This window comes from Vicia villosa, linkage group LG2 (assembly GCF_029867415.1).
Source record: "Vicia villosa cultivar HV-30 ecotype Madison, WI linkage group LG2, Vvil1.0, whole genome shotgun sequence".
Lineage (NCBI taxonomy): Eukaryota > Viridiplantae > Streptophyta > Magnoliopsida > Fabales > Fabaceae > Vicia > Vicia villosa.
In genome coordinates this window covers 156,108,186-156,132,348 of record NC_081181.1, presented here as the reverse complement: position 1 = coordinate 156,132,348, position 24,163 = coordinate 156,108,186, and the positions used below count along the sequence as shown (strand labels likewise).

Below are 24,163 nucleotides of genomic sequence, written 5' to 3'. Positions count from 1 at the left end.
TTATTTTGTTGACAAATGTTAGTTGAAAGTTACTGATAACTGAACTAACTTACACAACCTCTTCTCTATATATCTTCAATCTATGGTTTTTACATAGATTTGAGTTTTTTCTTCATGTTTTTTTGTGGTCTTTTTTATCTTGTTGAAGTGTTCATTTTAATTCAAATTAACATATCAGTTTTGATCCATTATTATTATATAATCAATCATGATTTAGGCGTCATTGTTAAATAAGAGAGGGACAATGGTATTTCAGTCTCTTGTAGTTTGTTATATCTGTAAGCATTTTGATTTTTTTCTTCTTTATGTTTCACACATGATGCGAGTTTGTTTGTGTCATGCGCACATGCAACACACTGTGATATACTTTGATATGATATTTAGAGTATTTGTTACGAGAAAACAATGATAGAATCAAATTTTTACTGAATGTTTTATATGCAAGTTACACACCTTTTTCTGTTTATGGTGAATTGCTTGTGTTTGTTGTTGCTAATAACAACCATCAAATTGAATTATTTATTTTCTGACTAACACTTTGAATTACATTTACAAAACATTCTCCAATTCATGTTAGTTAGAGATAGAACTCTAAGCTTGTTCCTCATTCTCTATTAATGTGAGTCACCTGCTGCACCTCAAACCTGCAATGTTCCAACATTAATTTGTAACTGTTCAAATTGATATATCATATGAAATGAAAATATGTTTCAATGTGCTCGCTTCTATGTGCAAGAGTGTTTGGCTAGATCAATTGTTGACTTGTCAGTTCAGAGCTTTAATGGTTTAACTTCTCTTAGATTCACCTTTTTCCACTAATGATATTAGCCATAAGTGCCACTACATATTCATTCTCGGATATGGATACTGCTACATTTTTTCAAGCACCAAGTAGTTGGCGACATTTCAAGCATAAACCCATAACATGTGTTTTTCCATCATTTTGTCTCCACACCACACCAGTCAACATCAGTGTACCCAATCAAATCAGTCTTTGCATCAGCCGAGCTTTTAGGATATGATATGTAAAAATCTATTGGTACCTAAAAACTCTTGCAACAGCTAAACCTTATTCCTTAAAGAGCATCATCCATGGTACAACTAATCTTTGAGTTTTTGAGATTCATTACATGTTATTTTAAATTAATTTAACAAATTTTCACTACAATGGTATAACTTTTAAGTAACTCATATTAGGTCTTACAATTTTACTTTATATATTAATATTTTATTCATATAATTGCAATAAAATTAAAATAATGAAAATGAAATTTTAATATTTGTAAATGACTTTTAAAGAAAAAATTATATAAAAATAGAACCATTGTAATTTGTTATAAAATCAAAACAGCACTAATGAATTTTTTAAGTAAAAAATGGTTTAAAGCTACATTGTTTGATGAAGCAATGGTCCAGCTGGCAAAATTATTTTTGTTCTCCAACAGCGAACCTATACTTTTTGCAACTCTACATTGCCGAACAAAGAAAAAAAACTTTCACTAGAGTTTCTCTAAATAGGGTCAACTAGTTGGATTAGTTTTTGTTCTATTTCAGATCATGTCTCTATTCAAATCGTTAATTTCAAAGTTTTTCTTTATAACTTCTCTTATAGTTTTTTTAGGTCTTTCTGTACCTCTAGTTGTTTGACACTTCTTCCTCTGATATACTCTTCCTATCAAATAATCGATTTTCTCTCTATATGTCAATACCACCTAAATATTTTCCAGCATCTTTTCTACTATAGTTGTTACTCCAACACTTTCTCTAATATTGTCATATCTAATCTTATCATATCTAGTCTTATCACACATCTAACACAACATCATCATTTTTGTTACTCTTACTTTATTCTCGTATGAATTTTTAATCGTCCAACATTCAGGCTCGTACAACAATGCAGGTCTTATCGTAGTTCTTAGGAGGCCGACTATCAATGCCCTAGGAGCACTCATATCCACTATGTACATGACCTTAAAATATCCGCTCTCCGATGAGCAAGTTGGTACAATATGTGGAACTAATAAGAGGGTTGTGAATGCTATATAAGTAGCTTGAAGACAATCTGAGAAGAGCTCACCCTTATTGATGTTCTCCCTTCCAAAAATCCAAATAGTGACATAGAGTGCTGGAATCCCATACTGGGAGCAGAAGCAAAAAAGCTCACTTCCACGAAATATTTGAAGGAGGTTCATATAGGTCCTCACACCCATCAGGTGACGAAGATAGGTATATTCCTATCTGCAGAGGAGGAACGAGAACTAGTCGACTAACTCATTAAGAATGTCGACTTATTTTCCTGGGCTCCCTCCGACATGTCATGAATAGATACAAAAGTGGTGAGTCTTTGCCTTGCCATCCATCCTTCCGCCAAACCAGTGGCGCAGAGGAAGCGTAAAGTTAGCGAGAAAAAGATGGTTGCCACTGATGAAGAGGTGGAAAAGCTATCACACGCCAGGTTCATCACAGAAATGAAGTATCTCACCTGGCTGGCTAACGTGGTTCTAGTACGGAAAGCTAACAACAGGTGGCACATATGCATAGATTTCAACGATCTGAACGTCGCTTACCCTAAAAATTAGTACCCTCTTCTAAACATTGACGGATCATTAGGCTACCGTATGTTGAGCTTCATGGATGCATACTCTGGGTACAACCAAAATCAGATGGATTCCCTGGACGCATCCAAAATAACCTTCATGTCGAACCATGGTAACTACTACTATAATGCCATGCCTTTCGGCCTCAAGAACGCTAGTGCCATCTTCTTAATCGTGTTGTTGTTGTTTAAACTGAGGTTGATGTTATATGTTGTTGTTTTTGTTGAGATAAGTACATTATAGGTTTAATGGGATTAATGTTATATGTTGTTGTTCTTGTTGAGATAAATACGTTATAGGTTTAATGGGATTGATGTTATAAGTTTATTGTTAATGTTGGTGTAGTTTTGTTGAGAGATTGTTTTTTTAGTTGTTGTTTAGAATGAGATTGAATATTAGTGTTGTTGTTATTTATTATTGTTTTTGAGTTGTTGATGTTATTGTTGTTGTTTAGTTGTTCTACTTAGCAAAGTTTTGAAAGATATATGTTATTGTTTAGTTCTTGTTATTGGGTTTGGGTTTGAAATTGAGATTATGTTTTTGTAATTCTTTGTGCAGCTTTCATCTTGTTTCGTCGAACATGTCAAAAGGATATTATAGCGACATAAAATACCGTTGATTTTATTATATCTAATATTGATTATTTTTAGGGATGACAATTTGTCTCATACTGTATGGATACCCATAAAAAATGCTCACAACGGGTAGGGTAAAAACTCACAAAATGTTAGAACAAGATTTGGTTCTGCAATATATCTCTGAGTTTTGATGATAACAAATGAGTATGTTTGTATGAACAATTTTGGTACTCTAATGTTTGTTGCTTTGAGCTTTTAACAAACAGGTTCTGAATCTGATGAAAGGTGTGGCCAATACATCAGAAGATACCAAGTTCCGCATCTGCGCTACACGCGTTCTGATGAACAGTAGCAAAAAGCTTCAGAAGCATATAAAGTTATCACTTTGTGATACGAAGTCTGAAGAAATCAATCTGAAGACCAAGTGCTGAAAGACTCTTAAGACGCATTTCTGAAGACTCTGAAGACTTGAAGCTCTGAAGATTCATGTTTCTAAAGACAAAGGATACTGAAGACCAAGTGATGAAGACTCTGAAGATGTGGTTCTAAAGACTCTGAAGACTTTAATCCCTGAAGACCCAAAAGCTTATTTTCTTTCTTCCAACTCATGTTGTCAGTCTCTAAAGTTCAATAAGAATAGAAGATAACATTATGTAGTACGAGGTACAAGGTACAAATGAAAGTTTCATTCCATTGTTGAGAAAGGACGGACGTTGTGTACCATCTTGTCTCCCACTACGGTCAAGCCGCCAAACTTTTGGAAGTTCCAGAACTACCCTCCAACGGATATATTATTATATTAGCTATATAAAGGGCTTGAAGACTCAAGAGAAAACTGCTAATTCACGATCATATCCATTCTTGAAAGACTGTTCATAGCTTTTTACTCTTAGTCTAAAATTTGAAATATATCGTTTACATTCAGCTTGTGTAGAAGCACTTATACTATAGGCAAACTCTAATTCAAACAGTTGTTTGATTGTACCTCAAGAGACCTGTTGGTCAGTAGTCTTGGGAAGTTTAGGACTAGAGAGTCTTAAAGGTTGTTAGTCACTTGCGATTGCTTGTGCAGTGTTGTTCGTCACTTACGGGTAGCTTGTGTATTATATTGTTAGTCACTTGCGGGTAGCTTGTGCAATATTAGTCATCAGCGGTTGCCCATGCAATTGTAATCAGTTTGGTTATAGTGGATTAAGACCTCGATTGAGAGAGGCGAAATCACCTTGGCGGGTGGACTAGACTAGCTTGGGTATTTCTCAAGTGAACTAGTATAAACATACATTGTTGTTTCCTTCTTGCACTTTATAGTTATTATCAAGAGTAAAAAATTTGTTGTTTAAAGAGGGGAGTTGTTTTTTTTAATCAAAGTTTTGTTTGTTAAAAACCCTATTCAAACCCCCCTTTCTAGTGTTTTTCACACCTTCGCAAAATGGGTATGTGTGCGGGTAATTACTCATTAAAATAAGCGGGTATGGGTGCGGGCACAAGTATCTTTCTACCCACCCCGCTCCATATCCCGCACTACACATTTATATAATGTTATTAATATTATTATATTAAATGCATGCTTACCAATTTCTAAAAAAATATATCACGATTAAACTATTACACATTTTACCAAAAATGTTTATTTATTTCTTAATTCAACAATAACATCCATATTTTTTTTTAATATTGTTAAAAAACTTAAAATTATATGATATTTTGTAATTAATCGATTTAATTTAACTACAAAATAGGGTAAACGGGTACGAGTACGGGGATTGAGGTACCCATAGGTACGAATACAAGTATGAACATTGGTGCCCACACGGGTATGGACTCAAGTACAACGATTTTTTCAAACCGTGGATATGGGGACGGGTACGATAATACCCTGCCCAAACCCTACCCGTTGTCATCCTAATTGTTTGTTTCACTAACCCCTCTTTGAACATATAAGCTATTAAATTAATTTTGGGAATAATAATATGAAAAATCATGTTGTATTTGGAAAACATCTTACACTCCTTCAATATTTTTTCAAGCATTTTGTAACTCATCATTCATCTCTTGTTCTTTTATGTAGGGTGGCAAAAAAGGCCCGGCCCGTTAGGCATGCCCGTTTTGTTCTCACTTTTTTGCGGTGTGGATCAAGGTTTTAGGCTCGCACTCTTTAACATGTCTGCCCTGCTAATTTAACATGGCTCGCACTCAATGCATGAACTTATTGTTTTTTAAGGTAGTTGTGATGCAAATCCAATGTCAAGGTAGTATAGTTATCCACTCTCCTTTGCACTGTCAATCATTTTCCTCGAGTTCAAATCCTTAAAGACATAGTGAGATTAGAAAAAAATTAGTTTAACAATTTATATCTTGGGCTAATTTACTGACGGACATTAAATTACATGATAAATTTGGAACATCAATGACATTTTTAAGAGCTAACATTGGATACAACACAACTGACCCTTTACCCGCAATGGTTGAAAAAGAGTCATATGCAATTTTTATTTTTTGATTACCTGCACATGGACTACATGAAGATAACAAAGTAGATTCACCTCTTATGTGATCACAGACATCTGAATCTACTATCCAAGTATGACTGGGGCTGACACTAAGAAGTGCATAATTACCTTTTGTTGTTATAGAGCAAGAAGGAGTTGGAGACTCGAGGAATTTGTACATTCAGTATAGTTGTTCTATAGTGAGTGGAAGTTGAGGCAAAGAGATTTTCCGCCCTTGATCATAATTACTAGCCTGAAATGCACGACCACCTATCTTCTTCCAATTAAGAGGCTTGCCTTTGAACTTCCGACAAGTTTTAAGTGTATGCCATTCGCGCTTGCAGTGATCACACCAAGGAACTTTATCTAACCTTTTTCCATCGTCAAGCTTCCTAGTAGCCAAAGCTTAGCCTTCAGATTCATAGCTTCGTGGTGTCTTTCCCATCATAATACCTTGTCATGCCTCCCTCCTTCTTATTTTTGCAAAAGTTTCACGAAGAGATGGCAATGGTATTTTCTTTAAAACTTCACCTCTTACCTCATCAAGGTCTGTATTGAGCCCATCGAGAAACATGAAGACACGATCATTTTCTTGCCTTTTGAGAAATAGAACACTATCATATGTACACCTCCAACTGTCCTGATAACAGAGATCCAACTCTTGCCGTAGAGTCAACAACTCATTGTAATACGCAGTTACACTCCTGTCACCTTGTTTCGCATGCGGTAACTTTGATTTTAATCCAAAATTTGTGAGGAGTTTTGAATATCAGATTATGTTTCCTTAATAGCTTCCCATACATCCTTTGTAGAAGGAAAAAACATGTGAGGCTTACTTATTCCAGTTTCCATAGAGCTTACCAACCATGCAATAATCAGGGGGTTTTCATATTTCCATTGTTTGTAGGAGAGAGTCTCCTCCTGTCGGTTCAGCTACTGTTTTTGTTTAAAAAACCAAGCTTCCCTTTGATATCCAATACCAAGCAAACGGTTTGGGACCATTCACTATAGGTATTCCCATTCATCTTAGGAATATTGACCTTTAGGAAGTATAAGGAACCCTGTTGGTCATTATCGCCTATATTGGAATAACTGTCACCATAAACATTGTTGTTTATGTTTCCATTTTTGCCACCATTACCACAATTTTTGGTGATCACCGACGATTCCTCTACTATACCATTTTTGTGACCACCATCGTTTCCTCTACCACCGCCATCTCCGCGGCCACCACCGTCATCTCTGCCGCTGTTATTTTCGTAGTCGTCGCCTAACTCGGGTGGTGGTTATTTTCCATGGTTGGATCCGGTGTAGGCATTTGCTGGGGAAGGCCACCTGTTGTTGTGATTCACCATAGGAGGCTAAACGAGTATGTGAATCGAGTCGGGTAAGAAACCATGTGCTTTTGAGACCATATTGAAAATAATGGTAAAATACTATTGTATTTTATTTCTTAGCCTCAACCTGATTTATATAGTGAGAATTCCATAAATTATAATTAATTCTCTCCTTAATAGAGAATATAGGAAACTAAAGGAAAATAAACAAAAATAATAAAATAGGGAAGTAAAATATTTTCCAACAGTACCTTTTATGTATCTCAATACTCTCTTGACTGTAGTGAGATGACACTTTTGTGGCTTCTACATAAATCTGCTCAAGAGTCCAACATTTTGACAAGTGTCAGACTTGGTATTGCATAAGCACCTTAGAGATCTAAAAATTTATTTGTACAATGTCGCATCTACAAACTCATCATTTGTTTCTCATTTCAACTTTGTTCCTGTCTCTATTAGTGTGTTTGTTGCATTACAATTGCTCTTCTTGAACCTTTTCAAAATGTCTTAAGCATACTTATTTTGGTGCAAGAACACTCCTAAAAAATACGAAAAATTCCTTAGGTCATACATTTCAAATTCCTTCAACAATTTCGACTTGACTCTGTATATCTCTGCTTCAACTGCACCTAAGATCAACAAATCATCCATCTATAGACATAAAATGATTTGGCTGATGATGTTTGCATCATTGACATATCATTGATCAGTGCATATTTATGCAGATTCTCCTATATTTTTACTTAGGCATTTCTTTACTTTACCTTGGTTATTTTTCTATTTTAATGTATTTTTATAAATCAGTTTATTTTTGCACTTAATTGATTTTCGCACTCTATTTTCAGCATTAGCAGTCTGCACTAAAATGATCACAACTGAAGCTTCGGGAATCGGATCGACGCGTTCTAATAATCGCCGGAAAGCTAAGAGAAAGAGCTACATCTTTCATGTTGGAGTCAAAGGCAAATTCGAAATGCATAGTTCCCAGAATTTCGTTCAAGTTTCAGTCATTAGAATAATTTGTTTTTGGGTCATTAGTTTATGGGCTTGGGTTATGTTTTTGACCCAGTTTGAGTTAGTAGAGAAGAAAATCTTATTTTGTTTTATAAGGGTTGACAGCCGCTAGAATACTGGAGACCTTTTTTGCCACAAATTTCACTTTTGATTTCATGATTAGAATGAAGAACTAATTCCCGAAGGCAAATCCTGCTGCTTATGGGTTCCATTGCTTTGAGTTTATTCTAATACTAATTTAAATTCTATTTTTGTTCAATTCTTTTCTATGAAATCATTTGCTTAATTTGATTACAATTGTTTGCTTAATTAGATTGTTGTTCATAGGATAGAATTGATTAAATTCGATTGTATGCATGTTCCTAAATTTAATTGCGTGTTATCGTTTGTTTAATTCGTTAATTCGTCATATTCTTAACCGTTTGCTTAATTCGGTAAACAGGAACATAACTCGTATGATTTTGATAAGCACTTGTCTGATTAATCTCATAATTGAATAGGATCGAAGCCGTTTAGGGATTGGTGTTATTATAACCGATGATAAGTCGGAACCCGAATCCGTAGGATTAGCCGTTTAGCTTATTTTGATAATAACTTATTTTACTCTGTTTTATAAATTGATTCTAAAACCATAAACCCCCAATTTTATTTATATTAGTTAGTAACGAAACAAGAATCTTTGTGAGAACGATATCCGAGTTGTCGTTACCGTTACACTATATTTTCAAAATACTCGTTTTTGATCCGCGCGCGACAGCGGATCAATCATTCATGTTATAAAATATACTTTGTGAAACCTGCTTTGATAAGGAAGTTGTCTATTCTTCTATTCTAAGCCCTTGGGACTTATTTTAAGCCATACATACTCTTCCTTAATTTGTATACCTTCTGCTCTTTCCCTTTGCTTTCAAATCCTGGTGGTAGACTAACATAGATCTCCTCTTCTAATTGTCCATTAAGAAATGTTGACTTTACATCTAGTTTATGTATCTTCCATCCTTTATATGTTGCAGCCGACACAACAATCCTAATTGTCTCCAACCTTGCAACAGGTGCATAAATTTTTTTGAAGTCGATACCAGAATTTTGTAGAAAACCTCTTGCCACTAGTCTTTGTAAGAACAAGATTTGATTCTGCATCTGGCCTTAGGTTTTGATGATAACATTACATGGTATATTAGAGCACAATTTAGTACTCTAACATTTTATTAGCTTTTGGTAACAGGTTGTAACTTTGAAGAAAAGGCGTGTGACGTCATCAAGTTCTTAACTCAACACACTTCGACTCTCGAAGAAATCAAGGTGTTTAGAGATTTAGTCAAGTTCGAGAATGCTTCTATGACAATGGTTCTGATGAGCGTTTGTGATAAAGCTTCTGATCGAGACTATCTTGAAAGAGATTTTGGGGCCTCCTATAGCTCTGAGATTCTATTGTCCAAGTTTTAAAGATTCTAAAGACAAGGTTTTAGAAAAATAAGTTATAAAGATTTTGAAGACAAAGCTTCTGAAGACCAAGTGCTAGAATTCTGAAGACAAAGGTTCTGGATGAACAAGTTCTGAAGACTCTGAAGACTTAGACTCTTAAGATTTGAAGACCAAGTGCTGAAGTTTTGAAGACAAGTTTATGAGTGAATGATCCGTTGTCGCACACGAATCAAAAACGAGTATTTTGTAAACTGTAGTTTAGCGGTAACGACAACTCAAATATCATTCTCACAAGATTCTTGTATTGTTATTAACCAATAGAAACTATTACGAGGGGGTTTATGATTTCAGAATCAACTTATAAAACAGATTAAGTGATTGAAATAAGTGATTAAATAAATAAGTTAATCTACTGTTTTCGGGTTCCTGCTAATCACTGATTTTTACCTTACCAATTCCCTAAGCGGCTTTGATCTCTATTCGATTTCAATATCAACTGACAAGCGCAAACCGATATAAAATAGATTGAATTCCTATTTTCCGAATTAAGCAAACGGATTAAGCCCTCGTGAATTAAGCAAACACGAATTACAAACGCGATTCAACGACTAATCGACGCAAATAGCGATTAAAGATTAGGAATACAATCATACAAATTTAATCAACACATTCCATGAAATAATAGATTAAGCAAATGTAATTTCATAAAATATAATTGAAAGAGAAACGAAATTGAATTGGTAAATTAAAAACCTCAAAGAGTTGGAACGCGATTACAGTAGATCAACTCAGGGAATTAGTTCTCCATCATAATCGTGAAAGAAAATAATATTTTTCATGAATATAAGGTAAAAGTACCGTAGCGGCTGCCAACTCTTATAAAACAAAATAAGGTTTTCACTAAAAATCCGAACCGGGTCGAAAATATAACCTAGACCCATAACAAATGACCCAAAACTAAATAAAACTAAGACTGCAACTTAAAACGTAAACTTGGAAATTATGCGCTCCAAATCTAACTTCGACTCAAACACGAAAGTCGTAGCTCTCTGTCTTAGCTTTCCGGAGATTATTAGAACGCCTCAATCGGATTCCTGTAACTCCAGTTATGATTGTTTCCGTGAAAGCTGTCAAAGCTGAAAATAAAATACGAAAATCAAATAAGTATAAAAATAAACTAAATTATAAAAACACATTAAAAAGGAAAAATAACCAAAATAAAACATGGAAATGTAAAAGTATAAACATAGAGGATCGTGTATAAAAATACACTGATCAGTGAACAAGTTCTAAAGACCCTGAAGACTTAGATTCTAAAGTTTCAAAAGACCAAGTGCTGAAAACTCTAAAGACAATGTTCTTTTGAACAAGTTCCGAAGACTCTGAAGACTTAGGTTTTAGTAACTCAATATTTTGATCCTTCTAAACATGCTTCAACATATAATATCTGAAGCCTATGAAGATTGTAAGATAAAGGTTAAATTTAGATTCACGTGAGAAAACAAAAGTGGTATCTACTCTTCCACTACTCGGATAGGGTGGTGCTAGGTCACTACTACTGTATCATACTATCTACCATTCCCTCACTGACCGTTGGAACTATACAACTGGAATTACGTATTCCAATATTACCCTTCAGTGGACTTCTCGTCCCTGACTATAAAAAGAAGACTTAGAAGAAGAATTCAAATTTCGTTAAAACTCCCACTTTGAACATTACAAAGCTAATTGTGAAACACTGCTAAAATTACTCTGATCATTTCTTTGTACAGTTTTGTAAGCAAGTGAACTTTTATTCGTTAACTTGCAACAAGTGAGCTTTTGTTCGATACTTGCTTAACACTTTCATGTTATTTTATTATATTTCAAGCTTGTGTAATTTTCTTTTAAGAAGCAACTCTATAAACATAAAATCTTTGTATTCAACGAGTGAATTTGATAGTTCCTTGAGAGACTAAGGCTTTAGTCAAAATTCTCAAGAAGAGATTGACAATTAGACTTTGTGGTTTGTAACAAGTGACAGCTGGTCTTCGTTGTGGTTTGCAATATTGACAAGTATTGTTTATTGTGGTTTTGTAATCAGTTTGATTATATTGGATTAAGTCCTTTTTTATAAGGCAAAATCACCTTGGCGGGTGGACTGAAGTAACTTCGTTAACAGCGAACCAAGATAAAAATAATTATATTATTTATTTTTTGTTCTTGTGTTTTTGATTTGGGAAGAAATTGTTTTTAAACCCTGAAACCTAATTCAAACCCCCCATTTCTTGTGTTTCACGCACCTTCAGTCTTGCCTTATACTTGAAAATTTCACCACTTGGCCATTGTTTCAACTTGTAGACCCATTTCATATCAATTAACTTCTTGCTAGATATTTTGACAAGTTCCTATGTCTTGTTTTTCTCAACTGCCTTAGTTTTTCTTTCATGGCTGCCAACCAATTCGAATCAGTCATGGATTGATCCAAATTAATTGGTTCTAATTCAGCGATCATCACCACTTTTTCTATGATATCACCATCATCATCAATTAATATGAAAATCTCTCATATCCAGCTAGCCTTGTCAACTTAGCTCTTTTTCTAGTCAATATTTTAACACTCTGATCGAGTGGTTCTTCATTTTGAGTGGTTATGTCTTCATTTTGCTGGTATGCTTAAAGCATAATTGGGATTGTCTCTTGCATATGTCGAACTAAATCCCGAGTCCAATTCCACCCTTTAATTTCATCCACCAAAACATCCCTACTGATTACTAGTTTATCATTATTTGGCAAATACAACTTGTATGCATCTGTTGAATGATAACATATGAGCACCATGACATGACTTCGATCATCTAACTTCTTCCTCAATTTCTCAAGTACATGCATGAAGCACATTGATCCAAATACTCTAAGATGACTAACATTTGGCCTATGTCATGTCCAAGCCTCATAAGGGTTCCTCTCGACTATCTTCTTGGTTGGACATCTATTAAGTATGTCAAAATGACTTCTCTCCAAAATCTCTTTGGCATTTCTTTAGATTTCAACATACTCCTGGCCATGTTCAGTATACTTTTATTTTTCCTCTCAGCTATACCATTATAGTGAGGTGTATAGGGTGCAATGACCTCATGCTCTATACCTTCCTCATTGCGATATCATGCAAATTCGATAGAGGTGTATTCACCTCCACCATCAGTTTTCAGTTTCTTTAGCTTGCATCCACTTTGTTTCTCGATGTGTAGTTTAAACTTCTTGAACTGTGTGAATACCCCACTCTTATTTTCAATAAGATAAATCTACATATATCTGGTGAATTAATCTATGAAAGTTAGGAAATAACAATTATCTCAATTCAACATGACTTCAAAAGGTCCACACACACTAGAGTGAACAAACTCTAGATTTTCCTTCGACATCACGGGAAAATCATGCTTGAATGATTTCCTAAACCGCTTTGCTCTGCAACACTCCTCACACACCTTACTCAGTTCCTTCACCTGAGGTAAGCCATACACCATCTTGTTCAGGTTGAGCATACATAGACTTCTGAATTTTAGATGACCATGCTTGTGATGCCACAACCAGTCTTTGTCTCCATTGACAATCGAATTTATAAATTGATGATTAAAAGTGTTGATATCTACTTTGAAGGTATTGTTTTCTACCCATGGTGCATTCGAAATCGTTCTTTCTTCACCATCATAGACCTTCATCTGATTCTTTTCTAACTTCATGTTGTACCCTTTTGCAAGTAATTGACACATGCTTATCAAGTTACTTGTCATCTAAGGTACATACAACACATCATTGATGTTGGCTTTTGACCATCCTTTTTAACCATAAATATGTTTCCTTTTCCACCTGATGTGACGTGCCTGCCATATGAAAACTTTATCATTTTCTTAACCGATTCATCCAACTTGGTGAACCAATTTTTATTACCAATTATGTGATTACTGCATCTTGAATCTAGATACCACATATTAGTTTGTTCATCTCTCGACTGTGTATTTTCCATGAGCAACACATCATCCGAGTCACTTTCTTCAGCATGTGCATATTGAACTTCTTCATTATCTTTTGCTTTTAATTTCTTCTTTCTTTGACAGTCTTAAGCATAATGACCAAATCCTTAACAATTGTAGCACTGCACCTCATTCATGTCTACTTTTTCCATGCGTACTTGTTAATCATGTCTTTCTTTGAACTCTTGCTTGGCTTCTTATCATTAGTAAGATTCTTTACTTGATTTTTTTCTTCTTTTCTAGACTTCTTGATGAATCTTGCTTGCAATACCTGTTCAACCACCTTCTCCCTTTTTGAGTTCCTCTGCTTAAGCCTCATCTCATGAACCTCTAATGAAGCTTGAAGTTCTTATAAATTCATCTTAGGTAGGTTTGAGGACTCTTCGATAGACACTACAATGTACTCAAAATTTGTAGTTAGAGGTCTCAACACTTTCACAATCTTCTGCAGATCATTGTTCGATTCACCACACACATTCATCTGGTTGGCGAGTAACACTGATATTAAGAAGAAATGAGCAATTGATTCATCTTCTTTCATCCGTGTCATTTCAAACCAATTTCTCAATGTCTACAACTTCACCATGTTCAGTGTTTCATCTCTATCGTACTAGTTCTTCAACTTGTCCCACGCTCCTTTGGACATTTATTCTTTAATGATCTTTTCAAATAATTTGGATCCACACACTGGTGAATCAAGAAAAGAATATTTCCATCTTTCTTCCTTTGTTCCTTGTGTGCAACCTTCTGAACATCATTTGCATTCGCTTCCAACGCATGTACTCCATCACTCAAGATTTCAGTCACATCTTGAAAAATTTGAAGATGATATTCATCTGCGTAACCCACCTTTCGTTTCTCACCTTTAAAAACTGATAGATCGTTGGAAATTGTGTTGATGTTGTATTTTTGTTTGCCATTACATATTCACTCTGCATCGCAATCCAGACTCGTTGATACCAATTTGTTTGAACAAATAGGGTTTTTAAGAAATCGAAGAAGAAGAAGAAAAAGGAGAGAAACTATATTGTGATAAAAGGGAAAATAGTATTTTATTATTATTGCTGATTAATATCATTACACACACAAACAACAGCATTCGACTTTGTCAAATACTAGTTTACACACTTCGACACATATTTTGTATTCGACTTGTTGAATACAACTTACTCCTACTTTGCTTACTTTGACTATGTTGTCTATAACAACTTCTACAAGATCAAATACAACTTTCCAACTAAAAAAATGAATTACATCTTCTAACAAGTCTGAAAGTAGTTTGAATGTGAGAATGAGAGAACACTTGGACCGACGCATGTTATGCTTTATATAGTATGAGTAGTTAAAACTGTCTCCGTGAGATCCGAAGCCTCGTGAGGCTTGTCATTTGGTTAGATTCGACAATGATGGATATGATGGAGGCCGAAATCATGTGTTATCGGCTTGGATGATGTCTCACTTCTTTCCTGTGTCTTTCTATACAATGTATGTTATTCAACATTTCATCATGGGTATTGGTTTTTAGGAATTAGGAATATCTAAGTGTCACATTGGTTAGACATAGAATTTAAAAATAGTTTATATAGAGTGACACCCCTCACCTTAAAAGTCGGTTTTGTAAGGACGAGTTAGGTCAAACTCTAATATGGTATCAGAGTCTATCGATCAGACCATGGACCGTCCATCGTTAATATCCACACACCAAGCCCAAAAAGAGTGTTGAGCGTGAGGGGGTGTATTAGGAATATCCTAAGTGTCACATTGGTTAGACATAAAACTTCAAAATAGTTTATATCGAGTGACACCCCTATCCTTAGAAGCTGGTTTTGACCGTCTATCGTTAATATACACGCACCAAGCCCAAAATAGTGGTGAGTGTGAGGGGGTGTGTTAGGACTATACTAAGTCCTAGATTGGTTAGACATAGATGAATTAGACCAAACTCTAATATTAGTGAGTAACGTAGAACAGTTTTAGTTTTGTTTTTGGCATTTTTTATTTTATTATACATGGGAAAATGTTTCATGATGATAGTAATAATTTTTGGTTAATAGAGAACCGTCCAACTGTGAATTAGAATAAGAACAAGTAGTTGATTGAGTGTGTCGTTTTGTCTGCACCTTCAATGTCACAGGTCGAATGTTTCTTACCTCAAAATTGTTTGCAAAGATCAATTAACAATATTTGTTTTGTAGAAAAAGAAAAACTGTAATGAATTGACCTTGAACACAATAATTATAATATGAGAGGCTATAAAATTACATGTTGCGACTTTCCACATCACATATTTGATTTTCCTAAGTTACCTCTAGTAAGTTGAAATTGATGCTAATAATAATAATAATGAATTTTGTTTGTTTCTAACAAATCGCATAGTTACTTGCCTAACTCCAAGCATATTCTTAAATATTCCTCACTCTTGGCCAATGAAAAATGAACTTTGACTCTAGGCGAGGGGTAAATAATCAATGTATGTTGAAATTCCACAAATGATCTATATCTATAAATAACTAAAGCTAACTTCTTTATAGAAAAATCCATATTACTAATATTTACTTAATAAAATAATAAAAACAAAAAGAAATCATGTTGGATTGGTTATTTGTGCATGTAATTTCCTGTGGAACTTCAATACAAACAATGCAAAAAATTACCTTTTTTTTGAAATAAAACCGTAACACTCACTCCACTCCAAATTATAAAGAAAAAGTTAATGCACACTTATTAAAAAAAATCAAAACATATTAGTTCAAAGAATATTTTTTCTTTAGAATAAGTTTTGGGGAAAATGAAAAAAAATTGATTATAAAGAAAATGGGTTCTTAAATTTTATGGGAAAATATAATTTTTATTGATTATAAAGAAAATGAGATAAATATTAAATTAAATATAATTTATATTTTGATTTTATTAATGAGTTTAATGATTATGCACTGAGTGTAAAATTTTTTACACGGTCATCTAATTAGAATATAACGTTCTATCGTAAAAGTCTTTTTAAATTTTCAGTATGACTTGTCCTGATTCATAGTTGTCATTGGTTGACAGTGTAAAACTATTTTACAGTGTTAGTGTATATCATTTTTTCCTAAATAAATGTAACTTTTGAAAGAAATGTAATTTTAAATTAAAATAATCAAATAAGAGAAGTATCGACTTTTTACTTATAATTAAAAAAAAGATTTTTTTTATAAACTAAGATAGTGGGCATATTACAAACTTTAAAAACTAGTGTTTTATTTTTCTTTTTAAATTTGATATACGGTTTTTGCGATAGAGAAATTCAAGAGAACTAATTCTACCGTGCCGTCCATTTACCAAGTCCGCTTAAAGCTAGAATAGATGATATTTTTAATTTTTAATATAATATTAAATACATATTTTCAAATTTAACACCTTATATTTTATATTTAAAATAATAGTAAAAATATTTGATTGATAAGGATAATAAAATAATTATTATAATTATTTATATATACTTTTAATTTATGAAATGTTAAAATAAATCTTTTATTTTAAAACGGAGTGAGATATTGCTAATCTCAATTGGCTATTTAAATAAATATAGAAAAAGAAAGTTAGAGGAGATAATGGTTTGATTAAAGAATTGAACACGAGGATAAGGTAGAGAATAAAATTAGATATCCTGCAAATTGATGTAGGAAGATGCCAAAAGTAAAAGACAGGGGTAAAATAGAGAAAGTGCAAAGTTTGTTGTTATTATTAAATAGAAACATAACTAAACAGAAACATGTGTCTTCACCTCACAAACACTTCACTCCAAAATAAAAAAACGCACGCTGCACAATTCCCCTTCAACACAATCAACCAACCATGAAATTAAAATCAAAATGAAATGAAAATCAAATTCATAATTAAATTTTACGCACTTTTTTTGATTCACACTCAACTCAACATTATGTGAAATCAAGCTTCTTATATAGACTCACAAAACTTCGATCTCTTCTTAGCTTGTGAGATTTCACCGAGAAAAAATAGTTCTGAAAAATTGAATAGATTTTGTTAAATTAGGGTTTGTGAGAACATGAAGTTGAACGGAGAAATCTCGGAGGGAGAAGAAGATGAAGAGAAAATGGTGGTTGGTTACGCCTTAACGTCGAAGAAGAAGAAAAGCTTTCTAAAGCCTAATTTTATTGGCCTTGCAAGGTTTTTTTCATTCTCGCACTGTTTATCATTCTGCATGCATATTCATTCGGTACACCTTTTTTTTTTTTTTTTTTAAAAAAATTTATTTTTAAATCTACATTTTGAGTATTATTAGTCCATTTTTCTATCAGTATAGTATAAGGAACTCACAAGCTGTTTTTTTTTCTTCTAAATTATTTGTTTATTTATCACATTGCTTCTTTGTAATTTTTATTTTTTTTTTAATTTTGACCTATGTAATATAGTATCTGATATCTTTGACATTGGTTTTTTGTTTTGTTTTGATATAACCATATCTCTGACATTCTAATTTATACCAGAATATTCCACTATTATATATGCCTTTTTCTTGTGTGTTTGATTGTCATTGAAGAAAATTGATTATTTTTGTACCCAGAGGGAGTTGAATGTAAAATTCATCTAAATGTGAGTAGATCAGTAAATTTGAGTGTAAAAATCTATTCTATAAATTTAATTTAGAATTTGCTACTATTTTAGGACCTTCAATAATGATTCTTAAGTGATTACTTGTTTACTGTAGGAATAAGGGGATTTCCTTTGTTGCGATTGATCTAAAGAAGCCACTGTTAGAACAAGGTCCATTTGATGTTGTCTTGCATAAGGTTTGTGAGATTTCTTTCATTGGTCTGTCTCTTCCATTGCTGTTTAAAAGTCTTCTTGTACGAATGGTTATACCGTATTTCTGCCTGATGGACTTTTTATATCTTAAGAACTATTTTGTTTGTGTTATCTGCGTCATATTATCTGACATTCTATTTGTTATTCCCAGTTGCCAGGAAAAGAGTGGCGTGAGATTATTGAGGTTTGTGAACTCCGAATACCTCCACATCCACCCTCTTTCCGATTGTACTAAAAATCTTGTATTGTTGTGAACCTTTAATGCACCAAAATGCATGAAATCAATGGCATCTTTCGATGCTGTGAATTAAGTTTGAAACAGTGAATAGCCATTTTTTGGATTCTTAAAAGCTTATTTTCTTACACATAACTTGCAGAGTTTATGCTCTCCTCGTCATGAATCATCATGAGATTCATTTCATCTATATAATATGAGTAAGCATTGATGGACTTTGTTGTCAATAGAAAAAATTAGTATCTTCTTAGACTTATAAGAGAATAGTAATGCTGTTCATTCCATAGATTGATTATATTTCCCTGATTTAGGACTATCTGACTTGGAAACTTAATTTACAATCACATATATGTGCAGTGTTAAGGAAAGAAAATTAGGAAAATATCATAATAAGAGTTATTCTTAATCTCATTGGGAGACAAATAATAATTATATTTTAACTTTTGATCTGCTGTCTCTTTGATACTTACTCATGCTTCTGTTACTTGCCATTTTTGTCTTTGTATTAATAAAAAATTTCTTTACTATATCCAAATGGGGAACCATAATTTCCTTTAAAGGGATGAAAAATGAAGCAGTGCTATAGCATAGTGGAATCTGAACAAATTGATATTGTTCTGCAATAATGTCATCAAATAGCAGTTATAGTGGCGCTGTAGCATTATTGCGCAGCGGACTTTTTACAAACTGCTATTTTCCGATATTGGCAATTTTGATATGAAACCAACCCATTTGTTTAGGTGTTTCCTTTTGATCTCCTTACACTTCTATATCCTTCATATGATGGATTGCTGAAAAATTGACAAAGGCTAACTTGGTCAATATTGGAAAAAAGAGATTTCTCTTTGATGCAATATTTTCCATATTTTCTAAAATATTATGGAAAATATATAATTCTTTTGGAATTACTCTTCTGTCAGTATTCCGGTCTTTGTAGCTAAAGAATGAAGCATAAAAATTGGGCAGCGCAGTGTCATAAGCTGTTCAGTTCAGTGTTCACCATGACGGGGTATGTAGAATGGTCTGCCCCATTTTTGATCTATTGTAAGCAGTCTTCTCTTGTATTTGTGACTTCTTTGTCCTATGACAGCAACAGCAACTTCAACCGTTGTGCCAAGGCTGTTCAGCTAAAGAGTGGAGCTGTCAACACCAAATTTCTTAAAGTACACGGCTGCCTATAAATGTCGTTTATAATCCAATATTTTTAGTCATCAAATCGTTAGTGTCGGGTAATCTTATAATATCCAACATTCCTGATAGATATAATGATATCAACCTGGAAGGAACATAAACTGAGAGCTTCTGAGTTCTGACAAATGGTTTAGTATTGAAGTATGTGAAAGGTCTCAGGTTAGCATGTTAACAAATTTGACTTTTATAAAAGTTAGGCCTTATTTTCTTTTCACGTGCCAAAAAAAAACTTGCTGCTTGTTTTGAGATGATGAGTTTACAGCTTTTTTAAATTGGTCAGTGTTAATTTTTCTGTTGAGTGTAGTTTTAAGTTAAATGTAGTGGGTCATTATCTGAGTAGTCTGTGAATTTTGTATTTGGATGGGGCTGATTTTATGTCTAAACTTGTCTATTTATTTTTGAAGGACTACAGGCATAAACATCCCGAAGTAACCATCCTTGACCCTCCAGATGCAATTCAACATTTGCTCAATCGACAGTCCATGCTACAAAATGTGGCAGAGCTAAATTTATCGGACTGCCATGGTAACCTATTTACTACATTCTAAATTTACAATCATGTATTTTGTCCAATATTGGCTACTTATAAAGCTCACGGAATTGTTATATTTCTGGAATATAAATACAAGTATTTTTTCAAGTTGAAGCCTTTTCATTTGCACTACACTAGGTATTTTCATTACTCACTGCAATGTGTTATTTCTCAACTTTCGATTTTTAGGTAAGGTTGGGGTTCCGCAACAGTTAGTTATCACTAAAAACCCATCTACTATTCCCTATGAAGTCATCAAGGCTGGAATGAAGTTACCATTAGGTATTCACAAATTCTTAGGGTCACTAAAAAGCCATCTACTATTCTCTCTTGTGCTGTCTACACATCTTTAAATATTCACAAATTCTTATTCTCATTTTCAGTTGCTAAACCGTTGGTTGTGGATGGGAGTGCAAAGTCACACGAATTGTGTCTTGCTTATGATGAATTGTCTCTTTCAAAGCTTGAACCTCCGCTTGTTCTTCAAGAGTTTGTTAATCATGGTTTGTTAACTGATTCATAGACCTTAATCTTTGTGTTCTATTCACTTTTGTTTTTTTAAATCTTTCTCTCCATTCGGGGAGTGGGTTACATTGCAGGTGGCCTTCTTTTTAAGATTTATATTGTCGGGGAAACTATAAAGGTTGTGAGGCGTTTCTCTCTACCCAATGTTAGTAAAAATGAGCTATTGGATGTTGATGGTTTATTCCGATTTCCAAGAGTTTCATGTGCAGCAGCTTCTGCAGATGATGCTGATTTGGATCCAAATATTGCAGGTGAAACTCATGCTCTCTATCACTAAATACAACGAAAGGAAACTAAACACTATCAATTAAACAATCATCTATTAACACAATAATTTGTATCTAACTAGTAGTCTCTTAAGTCTTATTGTGACACCGTTGTTGTAGAACATCCACCAAGACCTTTATTGGAGAGGCTTGCAAAGGATCTACGTCGTAGACTGGTATGCACCGTTGTTATTTTACTTTCTCTTATAAACACTCCTCAAATAAAGACAAACATCATACTAAATCTCAACTGCATCACACCTCTAGGGACTCCGCTTGTTCAACATTGATATGATACGGGAACACGGGACAAAGGACGTGTTTTATGTCATTGATATCAATTACTTTCCTGGCAAGTACAACTTATTTCCATTTATGTCATTGTTTCTTTAGTGTGTTAAAGTTAAAGTTTTCTGTAGCAATTCAACAGTTCCTTTTTCATTTACGGGCATTGCACATGTCGCTAAACTTCTGCGCCAAACTTGCTGAACATTTTGCTCTTTAACCCTCTGCAGGGTATGGAAAAATGCCAGAGTATGAGAACATATTTATAGATTTCCTACTTAGTCTCGGGCACAATAAGTGTAAGAAGAAGGATGGTACTTAAACTGAGGGATGTGTATAGATGCTATCCTTGGCTAGGCAGTGGTTTCTTGATAACCAGTAACATTCTAATTTCAACTTGTTTATTTTGTTTGTAATGTGAATGAAGCCTCATTAAAATGTGTTAAATGAGTTCTCAAAGCTTTCTGTTCTCTCCCTTTCGCACCCGCTCACTCACTCACTGATCATAAAGCCTTTGTTCCAACTTGTAAGTTAAATGTTTAGCAATATTAGTGGAAAACTTTCATTGCTGCAAAATAATTATGTGGTGGTTAATTCTTTTCACGTGTTGAATCCATTATAATCTAAAGCAATTGGAAACTAGATTGTTCTGTAAGTTAATTTTCAATCTATTACAATAAATGAAAATTTTGTATTTTTGGAAATTTAGAGCGATTGTATTTGAGGATGGAGTTGTTTTTAAAACAATTTTATTGAAGCAACGTGGCTATGATACAAATTCAATACCTATGTGGAGGAAAATAGAAGAGGCTATGATACAAATTCAGTTCCTATATGGGAAAAAATGGAAGGTGATGGTTTTAAGCTAATGGTATCTAACTCATGTTACATTAAGTTTACATGTTATAAACCAACAATAAAGAAGTGAGGGTATCTAACTCTCAACCCAAATTCATAAAACTTTATTTTTATTCAAATCAAGTATTACATGTTACAATTTCTTGCAAGTTATCAAACAAATTACAAGGTATGTTAACATTTATAATGTATTTCCTATTTGAATAGTTACTTAGGAGGTGATTTGCCAGTGCTTGCTTGCATCTAAAAAGAAATTTTCCAAAAAACATGCCACTTTAGAAACTTATGCACCATCATAGTGTTTAATTTTTGGCAATTTCTTTTCCCACCCTTGTGATGTGGTTCACTCCTCTGAAAATCTAAAATTCTCTTCAGAAATTTTTGGAGATATATCTTCGGACGCACCTTAAATCCCCACATCCATCGTAAATTAAGCAATCATTTCATTTTTATCAAAAATTGATTTGGAGATGCATCAGCAAATATTTCTAGGATGAATTCGAAAATACATCTCCAAAAACGCCTATTTTGAATATGCATCTCCGAAAACTTCTTTGCATGCATCTTGGACAGAGACATTGTCTAAGTTTGTATTTTTTTTAATCCAAAATTATTTTAATCCGACTAACAATGTCATAATTTGATTCAAACATACACACAAACAACATAGAATGAGGTAATGCTAAAAAAAATTCTATAATATTACAAACATTGTTCTCAAAGTATGGAAAGTAATACTAAAACATCCGAAAATACAAAAAAAAATGCAAAACTTACTGCGTATGCCTAATCCTAACCTCTAGGCTCCTTCTATGTTACCGGTAACCCAAGGCATTTCGTGCTTCGGTAAGAACAAAATGTGCTAGAGCAACCATATCATTGCCGCCTCTCTCAAACTGCCAGACTTTACGCCCTCGTATGTAATTCACATAATATTCTAACAGATCAGCAACACATCAACGACATGGTTATCCCCGACCTTCTCATTCTCTAGGATCTCCTCGTGAACATGCCTAGGTGAACGTCCAAAAGCGTTTGGTGTCATGACATGGTGTGACACAATATAGAACCAAGTCATGTAATCGTCCACGTAAGACCACGGACTTAGGGCTGACATACTTCGATACTCCTATGGTACCAGATGACTCTCGTAATCTACCAGTATGTCATCAAGATGTCTGCGCACGTTGTTGTTAGGAGCAGACTCGAATGAGGGGTCTCGAAATATATGCACATATCCAAATGACACATACATTGCTCCGGAAGATACCTGCACATTGGATTACTCCTACATGCCAACCATCCCGAGTAGTATGAAATAGAGTTGAAGGCAACAATTTCTTGGGGAGTGGTGTATGGTGTCTAGTCGATGTCATCATGTTGGGTCTTGTCAATATATGCAATCATGTGGTCAATCCTCAGTATACTCTAGCAAACGATATAACTCATGTATGCGGTGAAAGCGTAGGATCCATCTCTGAAAATGAATAAGAAAAAAAAAATTAGTAACAAGTATAGAAAAAAAGGTGCTTTTAAAATTAATACTAGCTATGGAAGTTAATGTCAGTAGGGTGAAGGAGTCAGTCATTTGCTTTTCCGTCCAAAGCGAACCTTCGCTTAGTTTGGAGTACAAGTATACCAAACAAGCGGCCGCCCGGTTTCATTTTTGAATGACTGACAAGTTGATGAAGTACTTAAGGTATGCCACATCGACGTAGGTTGCACTTTTATCCAGAAACATGGACGTGTGAACCAAGAATATGAGGAAACAACTCAAAGCACACTTCCAGTGGTAGGTAACCTGTAGATCATCACCGTCGACATCATCGGTCAACACCACATTTGGTTCATATAGCTCCTTTAAGCATGAAACTTTTTTATGAACACCTACTCAACATGATAACAACAACTGGACACCATATACCACTCACCGGAACACTGTTGTCTTCGACCCGATTTCATATTACTCCAGATGGCGATGTATGCGTCAATTTTGATATGTGCAGATTTTT

At 34.0% G+C, this 24,163-nt stretch overlaps 1 protein-coding gene across 5 annotated transcripts; it reads left to right on the top strand.

The window, feature by feature from the left end:
* Positions 1 to 17,201: 17,201 nt before the first annotated feature.
* On the top strand, positions 17,202 to 21,752 carry LOC131652627 (inositol-tetrakisphosphate 1-kinase 4-like). 5 transcript variants are annotated; one of them, XM_058922542.1, is made up of 12 exons: positions 18,181 to 18,243; positions 18,411 to 18,443; positions 19,415 to 19,503; positions 19,585 to 19,657; positions 19,755 to 19,844; positions 20,090 to 20,210; positions 20,407 to 20,499; positions 20,601 to 20,720; positions 20,817 to 20,993; positions 21,129 to 21,184; positions 21,276 to 21,360; positions 21,524 to 21,752. In XM_058922542.1, the coding sequence occupies exons 6-12, from the start codon at positions 20,168 to 20,170 to the stop codon at positions 21,613 to 21,615; spliced, it is 666 nt and encodes a 221-aa protein (XP_058778525.1). In that variant the 5' UTR covers positions 18,181 to 18,243; positions 18,411 to 18,443; positions 19,415 to 19,503; positions 19,585 to 19,657; positions 19,755 to 19,844; positions 20,090 to 20,167; the 3' UTR covers positions 21,616 to 21,752. The 5 variants fall into 5 exon arrangements, with proteins under 5 accessions (XP_058778521.1, XP_058778522.1, XP_058778525.1 ...); XM_058922541.1 differs by having other exon boundaries at positions 19,415 to 19,657; XM_058922538.1 differs by lacking the exons at positions 19,415 to 19,503; positions 19,585 to 19,657; positions 19,755 to 19,844 and adding an exon at positions 17,202 to 17,620 and having other exon boundaries at positions 18,162 to 18,243.
* Positions 21,753 to 24,163: the final 2,411 nt, after the last annotated feature.

Coding starts and splice junctions, on each gene's coding strand:
- LOC131652627 (XM_058922538.1), top strand. CDS start 17,499: ATGAAGTTGAACGGAGAAATCTCGGAGGGAGAAGAAGATGAAGAGAAA. Junction 17,621..18,161: donor AATTTTATTGGCCTTGCAAG/GTTTTTTTCATT, acceptor TGTTTACTGTAG/GAATAAGGGGATTTCCTTTG. Junction 20,211..20,406: donor AAATTTATCGGACTGCCATG/GTAACCTATTTA, acceptor TTCGATTTTTAG/GTAAGGTTGGGGTTCCGCAA.